Source organism: Rhodamnia argentea, chromosome 5 (genome assembly GCF_020921035.1).
Source record: "Rhodamnia argentea isolate NSW1041297 chromosome 5, ASM2092103v1, whole genome shotgun sequence".
Taxonomy (NCBI): Eukaryota; Viridiplantae; Streptophyta; class Magnoliopsida; order Myrtales; family Myrtaceae; genus Rhodamnia; species Rhodamnia argentea.
This window is the reverse complement of record NC_063154.1, coordinates 18,825,493-18,829,581: the sequence shown is the minus strand read 5'-3', so window position 1 is coordinate 18,829,581 and position 4,089 is coordinate 18,825,493. Positions and strand designations below refer to the sequence as shown.

The window sequence follows — 4,089 nt, the reverse complement described above, 5'->3', positions numbered from 1 at the left end:
GTTTACAGGGCAATCACCATTGTTCCATGAGAGCCCAACATTCTTTAACACTTAAAAGTTTTCATTTCGCTGCGCCATCATTTGAATATCGTGAGAAAGAAAGTTGCTGGCAATTACGAAATTAGTGCAAAAGAATACTTTTCCTAGCAAGCACTTGAATATATTTGCTAAGTAATTAAGTAAGCAAAAGTTGCACTTTTTTAAAATGTGGGTTTTTGTATTTTTTGTGTAGATTTGCTACTCTGCAAAATTAAGTCATTATATTTGGGTAAGTGAAACATTACTCGAGAAGCTACTTGACAAGGTTGAAAGGGACCAACAAAACCCCCGAGCATGAGATATTCAAGACCAAACACAAAATCGAAGATTCAAGAGCAAGATAGAAGGACGATTGTATAAGAGCAATTGAACAAAACCAACCCCAATTGCTTTAGTTTTTACCAAATTTGAGATTCAAGAGGATGTTATTTGGACTGATAGGGAAATTTGTCTCGAAAAGACGTCATGTTGGATCTAAAATATGGGGAAAAACTATAATAATGACCTGGAAATGCCACGTAGGGTCACTAAGGGAGATTTTGGATGAAGAGTTTATGAGGGCAGATTTGTGACTCAAGCAAAAGTTAGTGATTTTCTATGAGACAAAAAGTTACTGTTAAAATGGAACTTGACCTAAAGCTAGGGTATTTTTATGAGACAAAAATATAAGGTAAAATTGAGAGTAGACCCAAATTTTGAGGTTTTTTATGAGACCGAAAAAAAAAATTGAGAGTAGAATTAGGACTGAACCTAAAGTTGGAAAATCTTTATGAGAAAAAACAAAATTAGGATGGAGTTGAGACTGTAGCTAAAGTTGGGGTTTCTCGGCCTAAATGCTCAATAGTGTTTGTCAACAAAATTGAATTTGAGCGGAGGAAGGCGGCCAATGCCAACTGGCGGCTCATGCCAACTGGCGGCTCGTTCCTCCAATAACTAATTAGTACAAAATAAAAAAAAATGAACCAATTGACGGAATGATGTAATAAATCTTAAGAAGGACCACGTGTATGGCTTTGTAATCTGATGCCATATTGCCGGTCGAAAATCCTCTATAAAAGGCTGAACGAGAGAGCATTAGCGGCAACAACTTGGCAAAGCAATTCATTTCTTTCTCTTTCATATTGATGGAGAGCTCCTATTTCTGCGTGTTCAAGGGGGCTCGCCTCTTTCTTTCTCTCCAGATCCTCATGATCTGCTTCATGCACAAAGGCCATATTTATGGAGTGGAAGGGAAGATTACAAGCCGTACTGCATCAATCAGCTCTCTATTGCCTTCTCCTTCTTGCTCGCCTTCCTCTAGCAAAGGTCTCGCTCTCTCTCTTTCTCTCTCTCCACGGAATTGTTCGTTGTTCGATTTATCGGTTACGCATGGATGTGTGTTGCACTTATGCTCGGCGGGAAAGTGACGTCTCGGATCATGAATGAACTTGAACATGAACGAGATTGGTTAAATTCGGCGCCGGTGATAATCATCGAACATGAATCATAAGAAAAGAGGGAAAGTGTACTGCTCTCCACTGAGTTCTAGAAAGTCATGCCTTGCACCTGTGAGTGACTACGGACTCTTCTGATTTAACACAATGCTTTTTTTAGTGCCAGTCCAGCTCGGCTCGGCACATCGGCCTTGGGCGAGCTCGTCCCTCGCATGTGGTCGGTCGTTGGCAATAGCCATGGCCGGCCGCCCTCAAGGACAAAGAAAAAGCAAAAATTAAGAAAAGAAAAACAAAAATTCAAAAATTGAACTTTTTTTTATTTAGATAAATTCACAAAATTATAATTATTTTTCAAATAAGATCTAAACACAGGAAAACGTTTTTGTCATATATTCAAAAAGCTAAGTCTTTTGCTACATTTAGTGGACGACTTGGTCCCCAGTCAACTTTCATCACAATTATTTAAGAGTTGTCTGGAAAAGTAGAAGGATCTTTTCTTTACCAACGCGTTATCATCTTACGGTTTCACATGATCTCTTACTCTCACCTGACATGCTTTTTTAGCTAGCAGCCGAAAGTCGACTTTGGAAGTAATTCACAAGCATGGCCCATGCTCTCACCTTGTTCAAGGCCCCAATCCTGTAAATCACACCAAAGTCCTGCTCCAAGATGAATCAAGGGTCAAGTGGATTCAGTCCCAATCCTCCAACGGTGGCGACGGCCTAGAAGGTTCGGCCGCAGCCAGACTTCCGGCGAGGTCCGGCATCACCATCGGCACTGGCAATTACGTGGTGACAATCGGCCTCGGCACGCCGAAAAAGGACCTCACTCTCACATTCGACACCGGCAGCCCCCTTACGTGGACCCAGTGTGAGCCATGCGTCGGATCATGCTACAATCAGTCCGAACCGCTCTTTAACCCATCTCAATCGTCATCCTACGCTAATATCTCGTGCACCTCGACGTCTTGCTCTCAACTTGGTAATAATATGTCTTACCAGAATGTTCTTGAAGCATAGATGAGGACTCAAAGTTCTCAGAGTGAAAAACCATCAAAAGAATAGAACTAATTAAAGCAATGTGTTGTGCTCTATCTTTAGGTCGTTCGGGATGTTCTGGATCGACATGCCTATATTTCATTCGATACGGCGACCAATCAACTACGGCTGGCTTCTTCGCAACCGAGAAGTTGACTCTAACGCCGACGGCGGTGATCGACAATTTTGAATTCGGCTGTGGAGAGAACAACCAAGGCCTTTTCCGCGGAGCAGCAGGTTTGATGGGACTATCAGATGACAAGATCTCCATCGTGCAACAAACCGCGGCCAAATATGGCAAGTATTTCTCCTACTGCTTGCCCTCCTCCCCTAGCTCCACCGGACACTTGACTTTCGGCAAAGACGGCGGAGCATCGAGCTCGGTTAGCTTCACCCCGTTATCAAAGATCCCACGAGGCTCGCAGTTCTACGGAATAAGTATCGAAGGAATCAGTGTAGGAGGAAATCGCCTATCGATACCATCGACCGTTTTTTCAAGTGGAGGCGCCATCATCGACTCGGGAACTGTCATTACCCGATTACCTCCGACAGCTTATAGTGCCATGAGAGATGCATTTAGGACAGCAATGGCGAATTACACGAGGGCACCGGCGATTGGCCTTTTCGATACTTGCTATGACTTTAGCAAAGAGAGCACATTCGTGGTCCCATTCATAACGTTCTCTTTCGCCGGAGGAGTCGAAGTCAATTTGGACCTTAGCGGAATATTTTACTTTATCAAGGCCTCTCAAATTTGCCTAGCCTTTGCAGCGAATCGTGCTGATAGTGATCTGGGCATCTATGGTAACACGCAACAGAGAACGTTTGATGTTGTCTACGACGTTGCCGGAGGGAAGCTCGGTTTCGGTTCGAATGGCTGCTCCTAAGATGGATGTAATACGACGATGACACTTAGGAGTATCCAAAATGAATGTGTCATCGTGAGTTAAACGTTCTGCATAGTAACGACTGCAAATTGAGAATAATGGAAGTGCTCTCTCTTACTACGCCCTTCTTTGGTGTCGTTCAACGTCAACATGTGTGAGTTACAAATTGTGGACATGACTGAAGGAAACGAATTCTAATTCTACAACCAAGAAGGTGAGGAAAAAAAATACGAAACATGTCCAACGGAATCACAAACTTGTACCATTGATCATAAAAGTATATCACATAATGGACATACCTCGTTTTCCACATATTAAGTGCCTCCGAAATGCAGCCTTCCTAGAATCGTTGTTCATTCAAGTGCGTGAGAGTCTCAAGAGAGTTACTATTCCTTTTGACAGTGTTTGGAAAATAAGTGGAAACTGACGTTCTGAGGAACTAACTTACGGTCGTCTTTTCTCTTATCCAAATAAAAGATAACTGCTCTCCAATAATCTCCGATTACCGCCGTGGGTTATATGTGCCCATTATGGGCGTACAATATGGGATCATGGGCATCAAGGGTGGATTAATTAATTCAAATCAATTAATTTCAACATATGACTAATATGAAAATTTGACTAAACATAAATGCGAGTGATGTCCATATTTTTAAGAATTTTTTTCAATTAGCGATGAAGGAAAACATGAAC

At 42.2% G+C, this 4,089-nt stretch overlaps 1 protein-coding gene across 1 annotated transcript; it reads left to right on the top strand.

Moving 5' to 3' along the window:
* Positions 1–1,163: 1,163 nt before the first annotated feature.
* Positions 1,164–3,460, top strand: LOC125315016 (aspartyl protease family protein At5g10770-like). The gene is made up of 3 exons (XM_048278772.1): positions 1,164–1,344; positions 2,037–2,453; positions 2,573–3,460. The coding sequence occupies exons 1-3, from the start codon at positions 1,164–1,166 to the stop codon at positions 3,394–3,396; spliced, it is 1,422 nt and encodes a 473-aa protein (XP_048134729.1). The 3' UTR covers positions 3,397–3,460.
* Positions 3,461–4,089: the final 629 nt, after the last annotated feature.

What these genes read in the sequence shown, in the direction of transcription:
- LOC125315016 (XM_048278772.1), top strand. Translation starts at nt 1,164, where the DNA reads ATGGAGAGCTCCTATTTCTGCGTGTTCAAGGGGGCTCGCCTCTTTCTT. An exon ending in CTCGCCTTCCTCTAGCAAAG is followed by an intron (nt 1,345 to 2,036) that starts GTCTCGCTCTCT and finishes ATGCTTTTTTAG; the next exon opens with CTAGCAGCCGAAAGTCGACT. An exon ending in GACGTCTTGCTCTCAACTTG is followed by an intron (nt 2,454 to 2,572) that starts GTAATAATATGT and finishes CTCTATCTTTAG; the next exon opens with GTCGTTCGGGATGTTCTGGA.